The sequence below is a fragment of the Triticum urartu genome, chromosome 7A (assembly GCF_056163025.1).
Source record: "Triticum urartu cultivar PI428250 chromosome 7A, HENAU_Tu73, whole genome shotgun sequence".
NCBI lineage: Eukaryota > Viridiplantae > Streptophyta > Magnoliopsida > Poales > Poaceae > Triticum > Triticum urartu.
The window spans coordinates 646,190,594-646,214,720 of NC_141879.1; the positions used below are offsets into that span (position 1 = coordinate 646,190,594).

The window sequence follows — 24,127 nt, forward strand, 5'->3', positions numbered from 1 at the left end:
TTTCATTTTTTTTTATAGTTTCCTTTTCTTTTCTTTTATTTTTCTTCTCCGATTTTTTTTCATTCTACATTCTTTTATCTACAAGATCAATATTTTTTTTCAAATACCTTTTCAACATTTATCAAATACTTGTTCAACATTTCTTCAAATACTCGTTCAACATTTTTTTAAATACTCGTTCAACATTTTCTCAAATACTCGTTCAACAATTTTTAATATGTATTTGACATTTTTCATATACTTGTTCAACTTTTTTCAAATACTCGTTCAACATTTTTTTAAATACTTATGTCAACAACTTTCAAATAATTACTCCCTTTGTTCACTTTTGTAAATCATTTCAGATAATTCAAAATAGACTGTTTTGTACATTGTCTGAAACGTCTTCAAGGTCTTATAAAAGTGAACAGAGAGAGTATTGAACATTTTTAAAATAATTTTTCAACATTTTTAATACTCATTCAATATTATAAAATGTAGTTTCAACATTTTCAAATGCTCATTCCACAATTTTTTAATACTTATTCAACATTTTTCAAATATTCATTCAATATTTTTGAAATATATTTTTTGTAACACACACACACACACACAGACACACACATATAATGTCATTATTCATCACCCAGGATGCAGAATAAGCTATTTCTCATCCGAGATAATCTTGCGATTGCTTCCTAAATAAATTACGTTTAGAATATAAATAGTTACGTGCATATTGATTCAATATGTAAAATTTGGTATAAAAAAAGAAAAATATAGGTCATAAGAGCAGAAAAATCATATTTTATGTATGTTTTACACTGTGTTTACATTTGTAATTTTACATAATATAAAATATTTTTTACGGCGAGTACATATTTTTTTACGTTCTCTTTTTATGTATGAAATAAGACAAAATTTACGAATCGTAAAACTACGATGTATTGATGTCAAAATATAGAGGGGTGAAGAATAACTATTTCTCACTCAGGAAGACGAATAGCGCGACGTATAAACAAATAGACTGAGCGCGGGCTATAGTCGCGCCCGGAAATGCCACCACTATGAGCACGATCACCCCCAAGAGTTTCAAAGTGGGCTGGGCTATTAGTTGCACCGCATGTTTGCAATTAATGAGAAGGCTCAGCAAGCGTCGTTATGGGAAGCGTTACGGGATGCTTTCGGGCCGTGTTTTATTTTCATTATTTCTCTTTGGGTTTTTGTTTCCAATAAGAACTTTTTCCTTCTAGATTTTCCTATTTTTCGCCGTTTCTTTGCTCTTCTTGTTCATTTCATATTTTGTTTTATTATATTTCATGAAATTCAAGAATGTTAAATATCTTCAAAACGTATTGAAATTTTACATAAAATAATAATGTTTTCAAAAAAATTGCTTGTATTTCAAAAACATATTAAAATTTGAGAATTTTTCACAATTTTTTGTGATTTAAAAATTATAATAATTTCAAGATTCATTAAAAATTTCAAGAGAATGTTCATCTTTTTTCCAAAAAATATTCATCCTTTTCTAAAAATTGTTCATGCTTTCAAAATTGCTCATGAATTCAAAACTTGTGCACATTTCAAAAGTTATTCATTTGTGAATTCAACAGCTTGTTCAAAGTTGGTGAAACTTTTTGAAAAATTTGTACATTTTTTGAATTTGTGACATTTTGGAAAAGTTTCTGAATTAATTAATAATTTCCAAAATCAGGAGGACATTCCCAGTTTGCAATTTTTAAAAATTTTGATAACTTGTGAAGATTTTCCAAATAGAGAAACATATTTTTATTTCATCGTGAACAATTTGTTAATTTGTGAAGCTTTACGGATTCACAAACGTTGTTTGAATTCATGACACTTTTTTGCATTCATGAAAAAACTTGGATTCACAAACATATTTTTTTTCAAATTCTACAACATTTGTTTTCAAACCCTGCTGGAATATTAAAAGACAAGCGCTAAATTTGGAAAGAAAACGGAAAGAGAGGAGAAAGAAATGTGCGTGGGGCGCTGCATGTAGTGGCATGTGGTAGATGCACACTTCTTGCCACTAGTTGGGCTTGGGCCATTTTATTAGCAATACGGGAGACCGCTCGATATGGTCTCCCGTATAATAACATGTATTTGAAGAAATATTAATATTATATTTGAAAAATATTTAGATATATACTAAAAATGTACAATGTGTTTATGTAAAAAATAGACATCAAAAGATTTTTGAAAATGGTTTTAATCATATATTTGAAAAAATGTTAAACGGTTATAATTTTTTGCCTGATGTATATGAAAATGTCCAATGTATAAATAGAATACATGTGTTGAGGAAAAATAACAAATAATAAAATTTAAAAACAGAGAAACAAACAAAAAAACTGAAGAAAACTTATGCAAATAATGAAAACCGATAAGATAAGAATAGGTAAAAAATCATCATGTCTACATCAGGTTGAATTCACGCATCTGTTTTCTCTTTTTCTTTTTATCTATTAAAAAATAACTAAAACATCTATATGGAAAATGTTTTAAAAACGTGTCTACAAAAGTGCTCCTAGTCTATACGGAAAATGTACAATATATGCAAAAAAAAGCAAGATACATGTAAAAAAACTTAATGAAAATTAAAGAAACAAACAAGACCTAAAAACCAGAGAAAACAAGAAAAAATACAGAGCTAAACTGTGCTACAAGCAGTGTAAAAACCTAAAACAAGCAAAAACCAAAAACACACGCTCGGCTAGAGTGTTGTGCCTGCCCGATAGCCGCCCACTGTAGGCGCTTCTAGTAGGTATCGTTACGGGCAACACATAGGAGCGTGCCTATGCCTCGCTTACAGCGAGATGGACGGCAACCTCGATTGTAGAGAGCTGGTGTCGGGCTGGCTCAGTAGGAATTTTGGTTCGCCAACTGACAACATGCCGATGTCATGCTTATTATTTATCCTTTTTTAAATTTTATTCTTAAAAAACAACATAAATTTGAAAAAAATTAGCGCAACTAAAACATATTGATAGTTTCATAAAAATGTTCATGACGATGAAAAATGTTCCTGCATTTCAAGAGGGTATGTTATTTTTTCTAATGTGTATAAAATGTAAAAAAATGGTCCATATAAAAATATTTTGTAAAATTAAAAAATGTATGTAAGTTTTAAAATATATTCTCGTCTTTCAGAAATAATATGACATTAAAAAATATTTATACAATGCAAAAAAATGTTTGCATAGTTTAAAGAAATACTTATTACCATAAAAAAGTTGAACATGTATTCAAAAAGTGTTCAAAACACGTATTAAAACAAAAATATACATCATGTATATGAAAAATGTGTGCGTGTATCATAAAAGTATTTGTCGTGTACACTACAAATGTATATTGTGTACTGAAAAATAGACATGTATTGAACAAAAAAGAAAACAAAGAAAATCACAAAGAAAGAAAGAAAAAAAATGAAAATCAAAGAAAACCAATGCAAAAGAATGGGAATAGTGAATCCTAAGAAGAAAAGGAATAAAGAAAACCGAAAGAAGAAACAAAGAAAACCGAGGAAAGGAAGAAAAAAAGCGAGAAAACCGAGAAAGAAACAAACAACATAGAAAAGAGAGAAAATAAAAACCAATAAAACCATGAAAGAAACGAAGAAAGCGTGAAAATACAAAAAAAACTATAGAAAACTGATGATGAAACAAAGAAAACAAAAAAAAAGGTAAAGGAAACAAGAAAACAGACCAAAGTAGTACGTCGACCGAGCGGCGGCGAGCGAACGAGCTGCACTAATTTGCTGGTGCATCGTATAGATGCTATATTCGCTATGACCGAGATATAGCTTTCGCGGACACAAAACCCCGGCGTTACTGCATGGGTTCCTCGCATATAAGAAAGCTTTGCACGATCTGCCAAGGGATTGCACGACTAAGCCCAGCTCATTACCCTGGGTGTATACAATGCCCACACGGCACAATTATCTACTACAACAAATTTTGCCTGGCTCCAACTAAGAAGAGGCAATGACGGTGACGCGTCTTTGACTCAATTTAATATTTATGGTCATTGCTAGATGGTCTATGAATTTAAATTTCATTTTTTATTTTTTATGTTTGTTATATTACCATAATTGAAAATGAATAGATTAAAAGTTTTCCCGCAAACAAAATGCCCACACTACACGGAGAAATCAAAGTGGCAACCAGATTTCTACTGTGCCGTAGGAGCGGCCCGGTTCCGGTGCAGACTCTATGCGTCGCGATCGGGACCTTTTTCAAGCCGCTCCATATACTCAATAAGTCAGGAATCAGAACAATTTGGAAGGCGAAACCGGGGCGCTGCCGGCACGGCTACTTCAGGGCAGTCACATAGCAAATTCTCGTGTGTCGATAGTTCATGTGTGTCACGCTTCATGCGGGAATGCGTTGGGGGGCTGGCAGCTCGTCTCAAGAGGGCGATGCTCGGCTACTGCTGCTTGTCATCGCCCTGTCGTTGTGCGGTGTTTTAGATGACTCTATCGAGGCCACCGCGCACACTCCTGCAGAGATCCAATCCGACGCACGAACTGCCTTTGATCCAGCCACATCGCCCGCTTTCTGTCGTGCGAAGAAGCTCGTTCACCAAACTTCACCGCTCCAATGTCCTGCTCCATCACCTACACCAACCAGTGGAGTCACCACGACAGATGTCTTTGCTGAGCAAGCCGGGTTGGCGTAGGAGACCGAGCTTCTTTGCACTATGCTTCGCGACTGCCTTGCGTGAGTTGGAAGTGTTTTGGGGAGAGCAGAGGCTCCTCTCACCAAACTAGAGGTTGTGTCGGTTGTGTCTTTGTTGCCTGAACATCAGGTTGGGTCTTATGTAGGAAAGGAAGCAAGTCTCTATGGATATTTCTCCCCTCGTGCTATACCATGTCCGTCGTGGATGCCTGTGCTGATTTCTTTAATTGGGTGTGTAGCTATCGACGAGGTAGTGGCTCCAGTGTTGCAGATTATGCCTAAGCTGCAAGTGCATTGTGGGGAGCCCACCTCACCCCTTTTCACTAGTGCTTTCGGAGGAGACAGGGCAGGTGGTGTCAGTGTGGACAAGGTTGATACCTCCTTTTATGATCCGGTATTGAAATAGAAAAGAGTATCCCGCACACATTTCCCCAGAAGTGACGCTGGGTTATCGAACCCACGAAAGGAAGATTCTCTTGAAGCGATGGTCACTAGCAAGCTTTTATCAAAGTGTCGAACCCAGCTTTTGACCAGATCAGCAAGCAAATAGTGATTCAAACACTTATAATAAAAAGGTGTACGGGTAGGAGATCTTATTCTTACAACCTTGTATTTGCGCTGGGATCAAATATGATATTAATTGCGCTGGAAGTCATCATCGAGATGTGCGTGTTACGGATTGAAGTGGAGGATGTGTCCAAATAACATCTTGATCGGCACGAGTCCTGCATCAAGAATTAATTTTCCTACCGCAAGCCCTATCTATCGTGCGGGGTTCCCTCGATAATTAAGATAATGAACTCAGACAAGAGCTTTGGATGTTTAGTGACTACACCTCATTTATCCCCAAGGATATGATCCATGTTATCCTACTGAACCTTACTGTCACCGGTGTTCGGTATAATATTTCATGGTCTCCTTGGTCCTAGCCTCACCGGTGCTCGATCTCCATGATCTTGGGTACCTACAGGGATGAAGATCGCGGACAAGACAAAAGACATCTTCACGAAACAATTTTATTTCACACATACGGGACGTTATGTCAAAGTCCTCCATTGATCCCCTCAACAAATACCTTGGGTTGCAATGCACATGCCTCAACCCATACCTTACCGAACTACTCACGCATGGAGATCAAATCGCGGCAAGAAAACATTGAAGAACAAATCTTGAGACTGATTGATTGCAATATGTCTTACAATGGATGCCTTGTGCGATGCACGATTACAAGTATGAACTAGATGAGAGAGCACAATGGTGGTGGTGGAGATGGCTATGGATACGGAAATGGCAGTGGCTAGGGTTTGCGGATGAAGAGGTTATGACTTTCGTGCTCGTTGTTCTGTTGACATTTCGACAAGGTCCCTTTAATAAAAGTTGTTTAGGTTGGACGATCTGCCTCGAAATCCACTCTAAACGACGCTCATACGGGTGCTCGCACCCGTATGGAACGACGTCTTTTCTGTTGTCTTTGCGCAGACGCTTCCTGTTGACTCCTTCCTCCATTTTTCTTCCATTCCATTTTCACACGTGATTTCTTCTCTTTTTAGCTTATTTCCCGTGGAAACACATCAAAGAGAGGTTTTGTGAAATCCTTTGGATTTATTAGTCATTAGTAGCAATATCGGAGCGAATAGCTCTATTTAAATGTAATATCTTGGTTTAAACAAAGCTTAAATGAGTGTAAAAATATTACTCATCATAGGTGTGTTGGCACCTAATTCTGTGGCGCAACTGTATGTTTCACCTCTGTCATGTGAGCAACCGGAGGATATTGATGTGGTGGTGTCTGTGAGGGGCAAGGATTATGAGATTCTCTTTGAGATATAGCTTCGCAGTTTACTCGCACGTTTGGAGGCAGCCAACCCTGTATCTAGCAAGGCAATTGTGGAGAAGTCTCTTAGAGCAAATCCGAGAAGAGTGACGTTACAGGAAAGGCGTTCACAACTGCTTCATGGATGCGCATCCGTCTTTTGGGCGGTCTTTATGGCCTGGCTTGTCATTGTGGATTTGGCGGTGTTTGTGGACTTCGGCCAAGGTGCTTTCATTTGAAGTTTCTTTGCGATGAAGTAGTGCGAGGGTTGGTGGCCGTTCTGTGTTGGATATGGTTGTAGGGCTGATCGTGCGCTTTTGAAGTTGCATGCTCTATGAGTAGTCCACATGTGCTTGGTTTTTATCGGTTTTCGCCTGATTTTCGTTAATTAACTTGAACAATTCTCTTATATTTAATTAACCGATCAGAGGTTTGTAATGACGGAGAGGAGCTTTTGTTGCGATGAAGAATGGTGACACGGGGTTTTCCTGTGTGTCGGGTGTTGAGGACTTGCAGCGGCGGCCTTGGCAGGAGGGCACGGCAATACATGTGGACATCATTTCTAGTGGTGCTTCTCGAGTACCGAGTCATGATTTCCAGGGTGAAATCCCAAGGTTTGGTCTTCCTTGGTTGTACCTGGCAATGACCTTGCTGAAGGCATTATTTTTGAGATCCCGGACTTTCTCGAGGGTTAAAACTCAAGATCCTTGATTGGGCGACGATTGCATTGTTTCCTTCTTGAACGTGTCACTTTTGGAGAACCTTTTTTGTGGTCCGGTTGTTGTCTTTGGCGGTGGTTAAAGTGTTGATGTTACGAGTGTTTCGTCACTGCGACGAGGTCTTTGCTTTTATATTTTTTTATTTGTTCTTAGTTGTGTGCATCATTTAAGTCTTTCGATATATTATCGATGCAGAGTCTGAATGTTATTGATATCTTTACGATATTAATATATTCTTTTGTCATAAGGAAAGAAACTTAAGTAATCGATGAGACAGTTCTTATGCCTCCGTTTCAAGAAAATAAGATCGGCCAGTCGGTCGACCACAGCTGACGACGACGCATAACATGAAATCAACGGAACAAACCTGAGCAAGTCTCACCTTTCGTGCCACTACCATTCATTCATCGGCTGAGTTTCCTGACATTTTCCACCGTAGCCAGCCGGGTCAAGCAAGCAGCCTAGCACAGTCGGTCAGTCAGTTGGTGTTTACTCCCTCCATTTCAAAATATAACGTGTCCGCGCTTTTTGAGATTCAATTTTGACCATAAATTTAACCAACGAGACCAACTGCGGTGGGAGAAAAAATTATGTAATTGAAAACTTCTTTCGAATACGAATTCACTGATATAATTTTTGCTCCCGTCGCAATCGGTCTTGATAGTTAAATTTACGGTCAAAGTTGAAGCACGTGGATAGAGAAAACACTACATTGTAGAATGGAGGGAGTATATATGAACTACTCGTCATCCTCCGACTCGGACTCTGTCTTGGTAGTTTTTTTTAAAATTTGTTTACCATTTATTTTAAATTTACTGATAACTTGGCTCTTACACACACAACTTTGTAGTATGCATGTTACAAGAGGCATACAAAGAGCAAAATCAAAGCCTCTTCTCCTTAAAACATGCATGCATGTACGCTTCGGTAAAAAATAAAGCTAGTAATTCTTAAGAGAAGTGAAGTTGTAATTTTGAACTATTCATATTTTAAACCTGCAAAGAATAACTCTCGGCACCTAACATCGTACGTAATCTATGCTATCCATGTCATGCAATCTCTCACCTTTATTACATAAATTTTCGAGTTCTACTACTGCCTGCATATTTACACACCCTCACTTCCCTTTGAGCATATCTTTGAGATGTCACTTTCCCAGCGTTGGAAGAACTAGCACTTTTCGCTCGCTATCTCAGCAGCCTAGCCATTGGTTAGGAGTGATAGGTATCGGGAGAGAGTCGAAGAGGTAGACAATAATGACATACGTCTAATTGTGGTTCACTCACAGTCTGCAATTCCTAATTCACGGTGAGTAGCCTTGGACGACTCAGAACTATCAACAGCGACCACAAGGCTGAGCACTACTACATTCTCCATGACTCCCGCATCCTCCTCATCATGTCATGAATACAGTGATGCCTTCTTTGGTTTGTAGGATTTTTATAAGATTTTTATAGGATAGGATTTGCAAAGGAAAAAATTCCTTTGAAGCCCTTTGGTTTGTAGGAATGAATTCTTATTTCTATGTAGGATAGGAATCAATCCTTCACATTTTGGAGGGAAAAAACCATTAGCCTAGATTCAATGAAAAAAATCATATCCTATTCAGGAATTGACATGCATGTCATCTCATTTCTCATGATTTTTCTATTTTTATAAAATTTCTATCCTATGAACCAAACAAGGCCCAAGTGTGCGAGTGACGCCTGATGGATCGACCGATGGAGCATCAGATGTCGACGATTCTTGTCCGTCGAGGATAAGAGCAGGCAGGCAGGCAGGCGCGCACAGGCTGGCATTAATGCTGCCTAAACTAAGCAGCCCCGCGAGGAATAGGAATCAGATCCGCTCTTGCTAATTTCGAAGCGATGAGGGCGCATCGCATCACACAAGGGAAGAATAGCAAGCCGTGGAACAATCCAGCACCAGCTGCTGCCGGCGCAACTTCTTCCACCCAACAAAAAAGTCGCGTGCGTGTGCCATGCAGGAACAGGCCAGATCGATGAAGGTCGTACTACTACTATCTGATCGCCACCGGTTCGATCGATCGATCTGTTATTTCGTGATGAAGGTGCATGTGCCGCGCGCGCGTGCAGTATGCCGTTTCCGCTCAACTTGTTTATACCAGCACACGCTATTGTTAATCTACAGCTTGGAGAAGCTACCTACTGGCATGCATATGCATGATGCATCGTGTCGCAGAGATGGACCGGTCGGGCTCGTGATCCGGTGCTGCGCTGCATGGTCAAAGGCAGTGATCCAGTGGCACGCCAGGGAGAAGGCAGAAGAATCCGAGAAGCTTGCTCCCGCGCATCATCAGAATAAAAATGCCAGTGTCAATTGTCGTTTGTTCGTGTATACATCAGCCTGCGTCGAGCTGTGCCCCCGGTCAGTGGACAGCTCACCTCGACCTGCCGAACACTCGCCTGACTCACTGCCCAACTTGCCGCAGCATCTGCAGTTGGCAATGGGAAGAGGAGGGAGCAAGCCTCACGTGCGCAACCAAAGATCGTACAGATCAATCAAAGCCAAGAGATGGGCAGAGTGATCAAGATTGCTACCGTGCTGGCCCGTTGAGGTTTGATTATTTGCGCCGTGACCCCTCCACGGCGTACACGGGAGCGCGCGAGCCGGCGGGCGCAGGCCGCGCTGCCGTCGCCACGGCCGGCACGGGGGCAGCATGTTTGCTAGTAGAAGAATCCATCGTTCGTGTCCAGCTCAATGCCGATCACCCGGTTCAATATTCTACTGCTACTAGTTCTAGCGCCGATCATTTGAATTTGAAGGCGTGGCAGAGAGAGAGAGAGAGAGAGAGAGAGAGAGAGAGAGAGAGAGAGAGAGAGAGAGAGAGATCAGTGTAGCTGCAAATGGCGAGGCACAAATAAAGAAGTGGACGTAGGGGGGAGGAAGGCACGGCGCACCTAGCAAGCATAGCCACAGCTGGGCACAGTTCATGCACCTCAGGTCCTCAGCTACAGCGCATGGTGCGTGCATGTCAACTGATTGGATGCAGGCACCCAACTGACCAAACCTGAGCAGCAAGATCGCGGAGGACAATCATGGCGAGAATGGATGGGCTCTCTTGCTCGCTCGAGGGATTCAGATCGGGTTGGCTGGTTAGTTAGGAGTGAAAGAGGCCCGATTGATGGGCCGCGGGGGCGATGCTGCACTAATAATGCCCGATCCCCGCCCGCCGGTTCATCGAACCAGCCTCTGGGTAGTACGCACGAGGAATGAATTTCCCGGTTACTGCAGCTGCACTGCACTGCGCGGGGCCTCCCTCCCCGACTCGATCTCCCACATCCGGCGCGCCGACGTGGTACCGGATCAACCCAACACCGCGTCAGATATCATGCACGTACGGAACGACGTGGCGGTGAAAGTCGACGGGGGAAACTGGGCGCGAAGCTCACACGCCGGAAGATAGACCGGGGCAAAGCCGGATAGTGCTCGGACGTGCGTACGCCGACGGCACGACGTGGACGGCCTTCTTTTCTTTCTCCGGGCCCGCACCGCCCCGCCCGGCCCCGTGCGGGCGGCGGCTGCTCGCAATTGCTTTCCCACGCGCCCCCTCGCTCGCTTTTGAAGCTTCCGGCCACCTTTCCGGAAGCTCCCCGGGCCGACATACGTACTTTTTTTCACGCATCGCTACTCAGCTCGCTTTTTTACATATCGCTTAGCTTCAGTTTCGTCGCGTAGGAAGGCACCGTCGCTTGCCGGTCAGCGTCCGGGCAAAAGCAGAGGCCGGTCGACGCCGAGGCGCACTGCTACGAGTAACGGGAGGTGACAACGACGTACTAGTACATCGGCGCCTTCCTTTTCGTTGCGTTTCGGATATTTCTCACGGCCCGGACCGAGTAAACACAGCGGAACGGAGCACTGGTAGTACGTAGCAGGAATTGACATGGACGCCGCGTTGAATTGAATTCGGGCGTGCGTTGTGCTTCACGAGTTGAGTTTCCCCGGACGGTTGCTTCGTTCGTTGACCTCGGCGCCACCGGACCGGAGGCTGCTACCACCGGCGCCGCCCCTCGCCACCGACGCGTTCGGCCGATGCCCGGCCTCGTGGAAGCATGTATGGATGGATCGACCGATTACGGCGTTGCGTGCTGTGCGAGGACCGGAGTGCGAGTCTGCACGCCTTTTGTCAGCCACTCTTCTCAACGTACGGTTCTTGCAATCGGTGAAAGGATTTCGGCTTTCTTCAGGCGCGACACGCACACCTGCGTCATCTTACTGATGTACCGATTGCGGCTGCTGGTCGTATGGACGCATTTGGATTTCGTTCGTGTGTAGGTCGTAGCAGAGAACGGGCATTTGCTCAAAGAAAGAAGCAGAGAAGGGCCAATGTCGCATCGCACGCGGTGTTGAAAAACGTACAAGCTCATGTCGATTAATCCAGAGATTCCAGTGCGGAGCGATCAGGGTGGGGGACGCACCCTCTGGCTCTCTGCCATACGCTGCTCAACGTTCATAGCGTAGTTAGATTCTGCTGGTGCGCGGCTGAGAACAGGGCAATGTGGCGAGTTGTGCTGAAAATTTAGAAGCTTATGTCGATTAATTCAGATTCCCATGGGAAACATCAGAGAGCGGGAGAGCACACATCGAAATCATTCAACCAATCGACAGTGCCCTTTCTTTTCTTGAATCCTGACTCTATGAACAGCGGGGGAGAGAAGAAAAAACAACAACGAAGAAGAAGATTAATTTCCTATCCGATCGACACCTAGCTGGTGAAGAGGAAGTGGGAGGCCTGGGCGACGGCGTCGTCGAGCCACCGGCGGGGCTGGTCCATGAGGTCGGGGCTGAGCCTGACCATGAGGACGCAGAACTCCATCTGGGACAGCGCGCCGTCGCCGTCGAAGTCGCCCTCGGCGAGCATCCCGCGGAGGTCGTCGTCGGACATGGCGCCCAGGCCCAGCAGCGGCGCGTTGCGGCGGAGGCTGTGGAAGGTGATGAGGCCCGACGCCGGGTCCATGAGCAGGCGGAACCCCGCCGCCAGCTCCTCCATCAGGCCCTCCTCCCCCAGCCGCTCCGCCATCACCGGCAGGTAGTCCTCGAACCCCACCGCCTGCTGCGGTTGCTGCTGCTGGTGCGCTGCCATGGAGGCAGAGAAGATGATGGTCGCTGTGATGGTTTCTTGGTCGCTCGCTTGCTCTGATTGTGGAGGATGGATGGATCGCTGCTGGTTGGGATGTGGTTGTGGAGAAGATTGTGGGGGAGGGGAGGGAATAAATAGTGGGGAGGAGGAGGGAGGTGGGTTTCAGGGAAGGTGCCGGGGTCACGCGGGACGCGCGGGGGGCGGTGGACGGGTGGGATGGGCGGGCGATGTGTGGGGGTGACGGGGAAGGAAGGACGCTGGGAGGACAGGCTGGGCGTAGGGGTGAGTTGGCCGTGGGCTGGGCATCAGCAGCAGCAGCAGCTTCCTGGGTGCCCGTCGGCTGGGTCGACGTCGTGCTTCTCTCCCGGGTTGGCCTGCCTGGCCGCCTCGTCTTCGCGGGTAACTGTTGTGTTCCGTACCGGGCGATGCTGAAAGAAAACGAGGTAAGCGTTCGTTTGTTTGCGCGTAAGTTTATGGGTGTCTTGTTGTGTGCCGAATGAGGATGGATGACTGGGTTAAGATTTAAGAAAGAGCGTCGAGACCCCCACAGCCAATTTCACTTATTTCTGGAGTTTTCTTAGCCTCTAAGAATATGTACAATGGTTCCCTTCAAAAAAAAAGAGAATATGTACAATGGTTGATAAGACAAATTCCTTACGTAACTCGGCTTTAAGTATTGAGTATATGTGAGTGCCAGCCAATTAAACCCATTTCTACGTTTTCTTAGCCTCTAAGTATATGTTTATGTGACCTTATTTAGGTCTAATCTGCACGGCGACACTAGATTCGTAGGATTTTGGTAGCATTTAATCTTGGGCCATTTGCATTTCTGCCCCTAACTCGAACCACCTACTCAGATTTGCCCCTAATTTCAAAGCATGCTCAAATTTGCCCCTCTGCCGTTAAGTCACTACTCAGAAATGCCCTTCCGTCCAGTCAAAGGCCTTTGACCGTCAAAGGCCCATGTGTATTGTAGCAGACGGAAAGTGCTACAGTATTGGACGGAAAGTGCTACAGTACTGTACGGAAGGGCATTTCTGAGTAGTGACTTAACGGCGGAGGGGCAAATTTGAGCATGCTTCAAAATTAGGGGCAAATATGAGTAGTGGGTTCGAGTTAGGGGCACAGATGTAAATGTCCCTTTAATCTTTATGCAAAATACCTAGTGCTATCATCTAAACCTACCCATGATCTATCTCGAATTTCAAAGTTTTGCCTCACCAATTTTTGAAATATATATTTGGTTGGCTACCGCCAAAGCCTCCCTCCTCCCGTCATTGTTTTCTTCTGCGTAGGCGGAGACTTTGGTATGCGGCAGCGGCAACGCCAAATTTGTTGTGGCATGCGCCATCGTAGGTGCAAGAGCAAACGACCATCTCCTCCTCGTCCCCGCATGGGACGAGGTTCGAGTCGATGGATCGAGAGAGCTCAGGGCCAAATCCGCTGCCCGTCGTGCTGGAGAAGGTCGAGGATAGCCGGAATGGAGCTTGGGGCAGAGAAAAGTGGAGTAGAGTGGCTAGGGTATTGTCCGGGAACGGATAGAGATGAATTTATGTAGGATCATGGTCAGCCAACATGGGCTAGATCCACTAGTAGAAAAGAGGGCTTTGGTTCAGGCCGGGTCAGCCCGTTAGTCCCGGTTCAGTCCAGAACCGGGACCCATGGGGCATTGGTCCCGATTCGTGATGCCACGGGCCTGCCGGGCCTCGTGGGGGCATTGGTCCCGATTCATATAGGGAGCGTTTTGAGGAGTCTGGTTATAGATTCTCTAAACATACCCATGATCTATCTGTATTTTCAAAAAAAAAATCTCTCACCATTTTCCAAACAGATATTTGGTTGGCTACCAGCAAAGCCGCCCCAGCCCCCTGTTTTTGTTTTCTTTTGCGTAGGCGCATACTTGTGGTATGCGGCGGTGGTAACACCAGGTTGTTGTGGCATGCACCATTGTGGGTGCAAGTACAGTCAGCTTGACGCTGGTTCTTGTTGGCGGCCTGCGGTGTGCCGAGGATGGAGGATGAGGATGGCGGCAAGAGCACTAGGGGAATGGGGCGGCCATGACGGATTTGTGGTGCCGCGGTGGTCCGCCAGCCATGGTGATGGATGTTGGTGTCGACGAGTTGTCTAGGATGCATTATTGCTATGAGTCAAAGAGGATTGTGGGGGCATGATGCAATGATGTTCGGTTTAGTAAGCTCCAGGTGATGGTGTCCCAGACTAGGGGTCACTCACCATGTCATCTCCCGGCAAAGTGGGCCGGGCCGAGCACTCCCCATGATGGCTCACCGAAGGGCCATCTCCAGAAGGACCATGGCGCGTAGAATGAATGTTCCCGAAGACTTGGCACATACTCCAAGACTTAGAGGTCGTCTACAATGTGATTACTTTATACATACCTGACTTATTTGTAACCGTAGACTCCCTGGTATTTATATAAACCAAGAGGTAGGGCTCGTAGAAAACAGACAACAATCTCGTTGTAGATCAACCTGTACCTTTTGAGATCCCAAATCTCAATACAAACACAAGCATGACGTAGGCATTACCTCTTCGAGAGAGTCCGAACCTAGGTAAAATCATATCCTTGTTACCATCGCATCTAGGCTACTAGCTCGGGACCCCTACCCGATACTCGGCAAAATCGACTCCGTCACCAGGCGAAAGCCTAGCACCGACTTTGGTGGATGTTGGTGGTGACAACATCCTCAAACTCTATCACCCTCTTTGTAGGTGTTGTTATAGAGAACCTTCACTTTCAGTGTCATTTGGATCTTGAGCTCTCAAGGTGAACACCAAAATTTCGACCGTGGACGAAGTGGGCGTCGACAACATATATGACGCCTCCCCATGGGGGGCATCACCTTAAATGTCACGTCTTCCTTCATACTACCTCCGTTTCAGTTTATAAGTCCTACGCGTATACCTAGGTTGTTAATTTTATCACCTTAATATAAACTATATAACACAAAAATTATACGGTTTGAAAATAGAGCATCTGAAGTTTATATTGGTATATTTTTTGTGTTATATGACTTGTATTAAGTTGGTCAAATTAACGACCTAGGGGTACGCGCACGCCCTGTAAACTGAAAGAGAGGTAGTACATCAGTGGTTCGTGTTGTTCAATGATCTGTCATCCGCTAGGAAGGTGCACACCTTGAGGCCGCTCTGGAAGCCGAATCGGCGTCTCCAGAAACCGACTTTGGCTTGTAGGGCGTTTGCTCTCGACGCTTGGGTGTTAGAGTCGTCGGCTAGTCTGATATGCAGCTCCGGGGCCGATCATTGTGTGTTGTTGAGATTTGGTAGCAGGTAATCACTTATTCACACCGTTCATTAGTAAATCATCAACAAATGCTTGATGTCCATAGTATTACCGTAGAGGTCAAAGTGTGTATGCTTGTCATCGGCGTCTCGGAGGTCAGGTTATTTTCCAGTGATTTAACTTCCTAGCGTCGGATAGCGAGATGTCAAAGGTCAGCCTTTGCCGATTCTGAACCTCGTCAAGCCCATGCTATTTCTTAGCCGCCAAGCGAGTATGTACGGGGTGCGTTTCTCCATCGCGTCTGGTATTTCTCTGGAAACAAACACCGGACGTATCTCGGTCTCTCACCACGTAGTACCCCGTTCTCACTACACAGATACCTTATCCGCAAGAAGTTTCCCATCTGCCCTTCAAAAAAAGAAAAAAGAAGTTTCCCATCTGGTTGTCCACGGTGGCCACCGTGCTGTAAAAGCCAAGAAATTCCACTAGGTTTTCCCCAAAGTTTCCACGGAACCTTCGATCAGAACTCAGAAACCCACGCACGTGGAGCGTCCCGGCACGGCTGAACGGCTCGGCTTCTCTTCTGGTGGCCACATGTTGTACGTTCTGAACTCGTTCTACCTATAATGCAAAGGCAGAGCTCCTGCTATTCTCGTTAAAAAAAAAGAAAGTCGAGGAATCCCGTCTCCGTCTCGGCTCTCGTGTACGGCATTTTCCTTGCAGTACTTCGTTCCCGGGGCCTGGATAGCTTTCACCGGGGCCACGCACACTTTTCTCGTCTTTGCCCCACACGCTGACAAATATATGAGCGCCTGGCGACAAGTTCACTCGTGCTTACTACCTGCCCTCTCGCCTCGTTGTCGCTGCGCACCTCCTTCCACATCTCGTCCCCGCATTTTCCATGTGTGATTCCCTCTTCATCGTCTTCTTCTTCCCCAATTATCATTTGTGTTTCCTCTCAAAAATAAATAAATATCATTTGTGTTCACTGTTCAGGCCGTCGCTTTCGCGGCCCTCCTGCCACCAATGATCAGCACGATGTGGCGGCACGTTGCCATGTTGGCAGCTGATTCACCAACAAACAAAACCATAACAAAAAAGCACCCACGTCAGGGCCTCCACGTTGGGGAAGTGCAGGAAATTCTGCTGGAAGCTTTGGGCGAAATTCAGGAAGCTGTGTGCAAGCTAGCTCGCGCGTGCATCGAGGCCCCATTGGGGGAAACTCATGAATTCTGCTGGGGAAAACAGTTGGGTTTCCGAGGGAATCCGGGGGAAAATGCGTGAGCTGCGGCGTGGCACATGGCGCCCGAAAGGCGTTTTGGTAGCATCCAAGAGAGGAGGCCGGGCAGGTGAAGCTCAGGTGAAACTGCGTCCACCGGATCAATCATCTCGGCGTTTTACTCGCAGGCACAAAGCTTGCAGCTTCAGGCGGAAATTGCTACGAGGGGAGAGGGGAATAGCTCGAAATTTCAGGGGAGAGGGGAGAGGGACCATTGCTCAACTCAAGACCTGAAGTTGCCGGGGCCATGCGGCATGGCCCCCAACGGACGGCATCTTAAACTTTTCAGGGTTTGTCTTCGTCTGCACAAGCACACCTTAAAGTTCAGCAGCTCGAATCACTGTGTGCGTGTGTGTGTGTGTGTGTGTGTGTGAGCACATCTCACTGTCAATTCAACTTTGGGGAGAAAAGGAAAGCAGCATCCACATTCAACATATAAATACACCACAGTAGAATAAAACGGATGGGATGCTCAAGAAGAACTGGATAAGCCTTCTTGCTGATCTCTGTAACATCCATGGACAAGCACGGCCGCGGCACGTTTGACGGGCGCGGTCGATGGTCGTGTGGGTTACATTTTGCTCCTAAGGTATGTACAGTACATGTGCAACATGCAGAGTTGAAATGGTGACTGAAGAATAAGCTAGAACCTGGCTGAACTTGGAGCTGGCATCTCACCGTCAGTTCAACTTTGAGCAGAGGAAAAGAAAACAGCTTCAACATACACATACAAGAAAAAGGATGTGCAATTCTCTTGTTGATCTCGGAACATCAATGTACAAGCACGACTGCGACGCATTAGACGGCGTGGTCGATGGTCATGTATGTTACATTTTGCTTCTAACATATGTATGTATGCTGGCCAAATGAAGCGTGGTTTGTAGGCCGAAAGACCAAGGAGGACTCGGAATTCATGACTTGTAGGTCAAAAACGAAGCCCTACTCAGTAAATGGTTGTTCAAACTTCTTACTGAGAATGGTGTTTGGCAAACCATGCCGCGAAATAAGTATCTAGGTCAAAAGGCGGTGTCCCAGGCATTTTGGAAACCTGACGATTCGCACTTTTGGGCTGGCCTAATGGCGGCAAAGAAACATCTCTTTCCCTTTGGGTCTTTCGCGATAAAGGATGAGTCGGAGATTCGTTTTTGGGAAGACATCTGGCTAGGCAATGTCAGTCTCCGAGAACAATATTCAGGCTTATACAACATTGTTCGTGATAAGAATAATTCTATTGCGCAAGTGCTCAGTTCATTCCCGCCGAATATTTCGTTCAGGCGGGATTTGATTGACCCCCGACTTGTGTCATGGCATAATCTTTTATCCCGGCTGGATTCGATTAACTGACACAAGGCCGGGATGTGTTTTGCTGGAACCTTACTACATCAGGGTCTTTCACTGTAGACTCTATGTATTGTGCGCTCACACATTCTGAGATACCAGTGAGTAATAACTAGAAAATTTGGAAGTCCAAGATTCCACTAAAAGTGAAATTTTTCATGTTGTATCTTCGTAGGGGGGTTGTGTTAACCAAAGACAATCCTCGCACGACGCAACTGGCAAGGGAGTAAGAAGTGCTGTTTTTGTACTCATGACGAGACAATCAAACACCTCCTTTTCCAATGCAAGTTTGCACATTCTACGTGGTCAGTCATCCAAATAGCGTCAAATCTGTATCCGCCCACAACTGTTGCCAATATTTTTGGACATTGGTTGGACGGTATTTCAAATAGGTTCAAAACTCTAATAAGGGTGGGAGCGTATGCCTTAATTTGGTCGCTTTGGCTATGTAGAAATGATTTTGTTTTTAATGGAAGAAATGCTTCTCCTCTATAGGTTATTTTCCGGTGTACGCAATTGCTACGTATGTGGTCTATGTTACAACGATCGGAGGACAAACCGCTGTTCAAGGTGGTGTGTATGTGATTGGAGCAGGTGGCTATGGAGGTTTTTTCCCAACACGGTTGGCGACATAACCTTCGGATCGATCCACCACCTCCATCAACATAGGCATAGTGTCGGTCTATAGGGCTCTACTGTTGCCGATTTGTCGGTTTTTTTCATCAATTTTTGTCAGACCCTCATATTGGGCCGTGTGCATCCTAATTATGCAGAGGCCGGGTGTTGCTCATAATGCTTTGTATCCGCTTGATGCTACATTTGAGATAATCGGAAAAAATGTGTAATATGCACAGTTGAAACGGTTACTGAAGAATCACTGTCTAGTGTTATCCACATACACTAATAAAAATGATGGGATGTACAGTTCTCTTGTTGATCTCTGTAACAACACTATACAAGCACAACCGCGACACGTCGAGGGCATTGCTGACGGTCGAGTAGGGAATTCTCCAGTTACAATTTTGCCTCCTAATAAGGTATGTACGGATGTGTGTATATGGTAACTATGCACAATTGGAACGGTGACTGAAGAACCACTGTACTGTTTGTTATCTACATGACGGCAGCGGTCTTCCGGTTCCGGGCCAGAAGCTGGGTGAACCACTCGACGGACGCCTTGGGTATCCTCGTCAGGTTGTTGTTGTAGTCGATGTAGTAGAGGCCGAAGCGCACCGTGTACCCCGAGTTCCACTCCCAGTTGTCCAGCAGCGACCACACGAAGTACCCCTGGATGTTGCACCCTTCCTTCCTGCAGCCATTCATTCAGGTTGCATATCCAGCACTTGAGTACCGTAGCTCAACAGGTGATGATCATCAGCGATGTTGGTGGTTCAGTTCTCACTCGGCACAGAGAGTTGAAATCTTACTTTATAGCATCTAGGAGGTTGGACATGTAGTCGTTGTGGTACTGTATCCTCTTATCGTCCTGCAGGACATTTTCCAACCTTGAAAACCGGCTGTTTGCGTCGTCCATGCCTGCCATAAGCAGCTTGTTAATCATCACTGACTGTTTATCCAAGGAGAAAAATCTTATCGTCTGCCAACAGTACAATCCGCAGCTACCTACCATTCTCAGTGATGAACACGGGTGGATTCCCATACTTCTCTTTAACATGTTTCATCAGGCTGAACATGCCCCAGGGAACTATGTGCAGCCAATTCGACGCTGCCTGAAAGTCCACACATAAACATGTATTGCCAATCAAACATGTGATTGCATATAAGATGACCAACGAAAGTTTAGAGAAAATATGAAGCTGCAAGTATACCGTTTCTCCTATTTTCTTTCCATGCCTGTAAGCTGCATAGCGCATGCGGTGAGGAAGTTAGTAAGACTGAAAATGTATTAGGAGGTTTGTGATATCTTCATCTGTCAAGACTGACCAGTTGAGATGACAGCAGCATCGGTTGAAGCATCGTTCATCACAAGTTTCCTTACCCGCATCCTGTCGTTCCTAGCATATAATGTCGTGTAGTGGTTTATGCCTACAAAATCTAGTGACCCAGATACTAACTGTGATTCCTGACTTGAAAATTGAGGTAGCCTGTCGCCTACAAGTTTCTGCATAGAAGCGGGGTAGCGGCCAAACATTAACGGATCCAAGAACCTGTAATCAGGTTCACAAATTCTCAAGTTAATACAGGAACAAAGCTATCTACAGAAATTAACTTGATGTCCGCACATCAAAGTTGGTACTTATTGTCTCACCATCCAAGCTCAAAGTCCATAGCTCGTGCTGCTGCTTCTCTGTCTTCATCGACATCCGACAATGGTTCATACCACTTGGAGTCAAGTGCGATTCCTATGAGGCCTCCTTGCTTTTTCTGCAATTAGCACATAACAGCGTTCATTTCTTTTCTTAAGAAACACTACTTAAGGATGTGCTTGCAATGGATTACCTTGAAATGTTGCTTGTAAGCATGAAAAACACCAGCATGAGCTAAGAGTATGTTGTGAGCCACAATATAGGGTTCAGTTGATGATGTACCCTCCTTACAGAACAAATGAGATATAATGGAACACCTCCCAGGTGCTTGGATGCCGAAATCATAGCCGTCAATTGCAAAGTTATGGGGCTCATTAATGGTGATCCAGTGCTTCACTCTATCTCCGAACTCCTTGAAGCAAGTAGAGGCATAGCGAACAAAATCCTCCCTGTGTAATTTATCTGTCAGGATCAACCAAACCAGTTTTTTCATGCGAAAATAAAGAACTTTTATGTGACATAGATTGTGCAAGAAAGCTTCATCTGAAGAAGGTCATGCAACAGTGTTACATACACGATTTGCGAGTTTAACCAGCCACCATATTTATCCTCCAGTGCTTGTGGAAGGTCCCAATGGAATAGTGTTACATATGGTTGTATACCTGATGCACAGATACAGAAAAACTAAAAATGGATATATAATCATAAAAATGGAAGTAGGCAGCTGCTTGCATTGTGCAGACACTGAAATGTGGAAAACAGATCACCTTTTTCTAATAGAACATCTATGAGGTTGTTATAGTAACTCAACCCTTCTTCATTAGGCTTGCCTGTTCCATCTGGAAAGACAATCATCTATACAGTTAGGAGGAAGAGTGAAGAACATAAATATAATTGAACAGAATTTACCTGAGACATACTTGGGAAGATGCGTGCCCATGAGATAGAGAACCGGTATGCATCCACGCCAATATCCTTCATTAAGTCAACATCTTCCTGCCAGTCAGTGCTAGGCTTGTCAGCTATAGATAATTTATTGGTGTAGCTGATCTTCTCATTTTATCATAAACCTAGTCTAAGAATACTAGTAATTGGACAGATATAAGAAATACGAGGCTCTATTTCAAAAAACCTTCTTGCAGAACCAAAATGACATCTCAGATTCAGAATAACCTTAGAAATAGTCTTTCTGCTGCCTTTAATTTTTGAAACACCATGCTAGTAGAAAAGTGGATTTGTAGTTTGATATATTAAGTTAGTGTTTCAACTGTCAAAACAGAAAGGACAAGATGAAACTAGCAACAAAATGCTAATTAGTTAATACATTGATGCTTAGAGATATCAAGTATCTTTTGAAAATGCACAAGCCGTTCCATCTTTTTCTAAATTACTAGAAGCAGATAAAATGTGAGGCAGGCAAATTTTATCAGGTGTCAGGACTCAAGAGTGCAGGCATGCAGGCATCAGGGGACATTCTTACATGTTGACAAAATAATCTCTAATAAGTTTACCATCAATAACGCATCACTGGATCAACAGGAAATTATCTAACAAAATTGGATTAACAGGATGCTACGAACCCAACATCAATGATTAAGGAAGAGTTCAAATTCCAGCTACATATATAGCATAATAAATGAATGAACTAAATCATGTAAACGAAAAAGAGATTGATTGGTTATCTTACCTTGTAGCGATGGTAGTGATCAACGGCAACGTCTGCATTGCTGAAATCTATCACCCTCCCTGCAGAAGAAAAACACGACATTCAGTTATAATCTTCAGAGCAGAGTAGTTTTTGCAACAAATCACATCATTACTGTACCAGGTCGACTTGCGAGAGTATCCCATATCGTAGGTCCACGCTGACCTTCATTGACAGCACCCTCGTACTGGTAAAATATTGACCAGAAACAACTATCAGACAAGTAACTAAAGACAGAACGGCTGAAATCAGAGAGATGGGTGTTTTCGCAATACTTGACCTGGTAAGCCGAGGAAGCAGTCCCAAAGGTAAAACCAGGGGGGAAGTCGGCTCTCCGTATGGCCTCGGCACAGGCGGCAAAGCTGACAAGGATATGAACCAGCGTCAAGACACCCATGGCTTTTCCTTCAGTTTGAAGCTCTAACTACTCATGTCTTTATTCCATGGATGAGTACCAGACATGATGCTAAGATATATATATAAACCTCGGCGAGTTGGTGAGCGTGGGAGGCAACTGGAGGATGAGCTTCACTTGTCTCTGAAGCCCATCAACGTGCGTCTCTGCTAAGTAACTCCAAGGAGGCCAAATAGGCTGAACTATCTCTGTCAGCTGGACCTTTGATCAGCAAGAGAAGTGAACTCCTTGACACGTCCTGTTGTGAAGTGGCATGAGTGAAGCAAAGGAAACCCTTGCTTGTGCGCAAGAATCTCAAACTCCAGGATTCATGGACCATGACTGCACAGATAAGCCGGAGCGTATTCGGATTTCAGAATCTACTCCGGTCTGAGAATTGTGCCAAGTTCTTACATAACTACCAGCATGGAGATGGAGGGAAGGCCCCATTATTAGCAAGATGGTGCCTTTTTCTTACTAAAGTGCCAACCTGATCCCCGCAAGATATTAAGAGTAATTTATCATTGACATGGTGCTAAGTGATGACCACGGCAATTGTCCAATAAAATAGACAACCTATTGTTATCCATTTCGTTTGGCAACGCCGCATGCTGACAAAACAATCTGCCTACATGTTGATCACAACATGTCCCATCCATACTCAGCAACTGTTTCAAGGCCCAACGAATTATAAAGAAGAGAGGCAAGAATCCTAATAAAGATCAGGGGCTCAACAGCCCCCCTGCAGTCGCACTCACGCTTATCCCATGGGAGACATAATGTCTTGCTTGCACGGCAGGAACAATCCGGGCAACGATTTAACAACTATCCATGGTAGTTACAGGAAAGGGACGGGGTCGATCCGGCGATGGTGATCCGGTGGAGCGAGCGGCCGCGCTCGCTGGACTGACTAACTGCCTGGGAATGTAGTGCAGATCGGCACATGTAGCATGTATATCCTATGGTTCGTGGCAAAATAATGCAGAGAAACGCGGCCGTTGGGGCGGCATGGATAGGCTTCGGAATCTTTGGTGGAGGGCTCGAAGCTGCCGCGGTGACGCCATGATTGGGATTTAGGAGAGTGGAATATCGGAGATGGCACGTCACCCTCCCCCCTCTCCGTGCGTTGGGGCCCTGAGATCGCAAAAGGGGCGAGAAGCTGATCCATCCACGTCGCCGCCCACCGCCACCGCCCAAGCGGAAAAATCACCGTGGATGAAGAGGGGAGCTTTTTGCCGGCAATCCGTAGAAAAATGGAGGGGGGGAAAGAGAGGGGGAGGGGGTCGGCTTTGCTGCTTGCCTCGGCGGCAACCGTCGCTTGGCTTGCGCGCGTCGGCGGCGGGGCCTCCGGGAGTCCGGGGGACGCAAGCGGCTGTCCCGGGTGCCGCGTGGCCTCGTGGCGTGGTTCCGCTCCGAGGAGGAGCGGCGCCCGCGTCCCTCTCGTGACGCCGACGGCTGGCCGACGCGTGACGCCACGAGGAAGACGACGGGCGGCTGGCGGGCCGGGCTGGATACCCGGCGCCCATTCGGCGCATTAGATCCGGCCGAAGGCCCGGCCCGTTAGCAT

At 45.3% G+C, this 24,127-nt stretch overlaps 1 protein-coding gene and 1 pseudogene across 5 annotated transcripts; both read right to left on the bottom strand.

The window, feature by feature from the left end:
• Positions 1–11,747: 11,747 nt before the first annotated feature.
• On the bottom strand, positions 11,748–12,437 carry LOC125520417 (calcium-binding protein PBP1 pseudogene; annotated as a pseudogene).
• A 6,667-nt stretch (positions 12,438–19,104) lies between these two features.
• Positions 19,105–24,062, bottom strand: LOC125519523 (beta-glucosidase 25). 5 transcript variants are annotated; one of them, XM_048684310.2, is made up of 14 exons: positions 23,861–24,062; positions 22,447–22,528; positions 22,287–22,353; positions 22,149–22,207; positions 21,382–21,457; positions 21,229–21,300; positions 21,036–21,123; positions 20,655–20,910; positions 20,464–20,579; positions 20,139–20,362; positions 20,024–20,055; positions 19,822–19,924; positions 19,622–19,730; positions 19,105–19,503 (listed from the first exon to the last, which is right to left on the bottom strand). In XM_048684310.2, exons 5-14 carry the CDS (start codon positions 21,440–21,442, stop codon positions 19,308–19,310), a joined length of 1,257 nt encoding a protein of 418 aa, XP_048540267.2. In that variant the 5' UTR covers positions 21,443–21,457; positions 22,149–22,207; positions 22,287–22,353; positions 22,447–22,528; positions 23,861–24,062; the 3' UTR covers positions 19,105–19,307. The 5 variants fall into 5 exon arrangements, with proteins under 5 accessions (XP_048540267.2, XP_048540268.2, XP_048540265.2 ...); XM_048684311.2 differs by lacking the exon at positions 23,861–24,062 and adding an exon at positions 22,652–22,769; XM_048684308.2 differs by lacking the exon at positions 23,861–24,062 and having other exon boundaries at positions 22,447–22,631.
• Positions 24,063–24,127: the final 65 nt, after the last annotated feature.

Coding starts and splice junctions, on each gene's coding strand:
- LOC125519523 (XM_087537053.1), bottom strand. CDS start 22,563: ATGGGTGTCTTGACGCTGGTTCATATCCTTGTCAGCTTTGCCGCCTGT. Junction 21,124..21,228: donor AGATGTTCTATTAGAAAAAG/GTGATCTGTTTT, acceptor TCTGTGCATCAG/GTATACAACCATATGTAACA. Junction 20,911..21,035: donor TGGTTAAACTCGCAAATCGT/GTATGTAACACT, acceptor TAAATTACACAG/GGAGGATTTTGTTCGCTATG.